Genomic DNA, 1,277 nt, shown 5'->3' on the forward strand with positions numbered 1-1,277 from the left:
AAAGCCAAGGGCTTTTCCCTCCTTGATTACCTCAGTTTTCTCTGTGAAATAGAAGCCAGAAATGTTTAAAAGGTAGGGGAGGAAGTAGCGGTTAAGGAGATTTACAGATTTAGAATTCCAGGAAGCAGGAAAGGAACAGGCAAGACTATTGGTGTTTTTGTTTTTTGTTATTGTTGTTCTTCAGATGGAAGAACCAAATTTTCATTTTCAGCCAGTTCTGCCATGTATTAAGGGAAGAATAAAATGGTTAGGTTCAGAGACTTATAAGCTGGAAAAGCAGTCTAGACAAAAGGTAAGAAGAACTCCCCTTACCAGCTACCTTAGAGCTTGGAGCTAGGAAGCAAGAGGCAGTTTGTATGCCTCAGCTAATGTGCATGTTGCAAACCAGATCCCTGAGTATCAAGCCTAAAACCTCTAATTTTAGGAAGAATTCCAGAGCAAATTTACAACTCAAGGTTAAAATAAACTGAAAATTAACTAAAACTAACAATTTAATCGAAAGTCCCTAATTTATGCCTCAATGTTTGTGTCCTACTTTATTTTTACAAATTAATAAATTAATACTAACTTAAATATTTTTGTTAGCTTAATATAAAAAAAAATACGTAAATAGCTAACATCAACTCACCTAAAGATATTTTGTGAGGTTTAAGACAGCATCCCCCCCTAGTGGAAGATTTGTGGTAACAGCAATAAAATAGGAAAAGGAAATAGTGTCTGTCACTGACAACACACATTATCAGAGGCCAAAAGCCTTGGCCAAACCTAACGACCAAAAAAAGTAGTACTATAACTGCTCAGTTTCCAATTTAGTAGAATAGAAATTTCCCTTTAGAACGGTGATCTAGAATCAAGTTTTAAGATTTTAATACAATATTCCACGTAGTACAGAAACCCTGTCTACAAAATTCTTGAGTTATGGTTTATCGCCTCTGTTAAATACCTGCAGTGGTAAGAACCTTATTCTTTGGACACTACAGATTGTGAGCTTAAATTTGAAATGTTTTGTGCCCTTCAATCAGGAAATCTAATTTTGCAATCTGATGCAACATAGAAACACTCTATATCTTCTATGGCCTGACTTCAAATATATCGCTCTTGTTTTGCTCCTCTCTGGTATAAATACACCCTTTTCTTCAATTGGCTTGATTTCTAGACTCCTTACATCCAGATCTTTTTAATATACTTTGATTTGTTGACGTCAGTTTTTTTACTGCAGTGCCCAAAATAAAACTATCACAGATGTAGCATAGCTTAGCAGAACATAGGCACTTCTA

The 1,277-nt window shown here is 35.2% G+C and overlaps 1 protein-coding gene across 1 annotated transcript in view; it reads left to right on the forward strand.

Annotated features, from left to right (window-relative positions):
• The window catches only part of RXFP1 (relaxin family peptide receptor 1), an 83,989-nt gene that overhangs the window by 76,462 nt on the left and 6,250 nt on the right, over positions 1–1,277 (forward strand). Inside the window, exon 8 of the mRNA XM_019667496.1 lies at positions 185–292. Coding sequence (XP_019523041.1) covers positions 185–292 — 108 coding nt within the window. The remainder of the gene's footprint in view (positions 1–184; positions 293–1,277) is intronic.

The sequence above is a fragment of the Hipposideros armiger genome, unplaced genomic scaffold (assembly GCF_001890085.2).
Source record: "Hipposideros armiger isolate ML-2016 unplaced genomic scaffold, ASM189008v1 scaffold_498, whole genome shotgun sequence".
Taxonomy (NCBI): domain Eukaryota; kingdom Metazoa; phylum Chordata; class Mammalia; order Chiroptera; family Hipposideridae; genus Hipposideros; species Hipposideros armiger.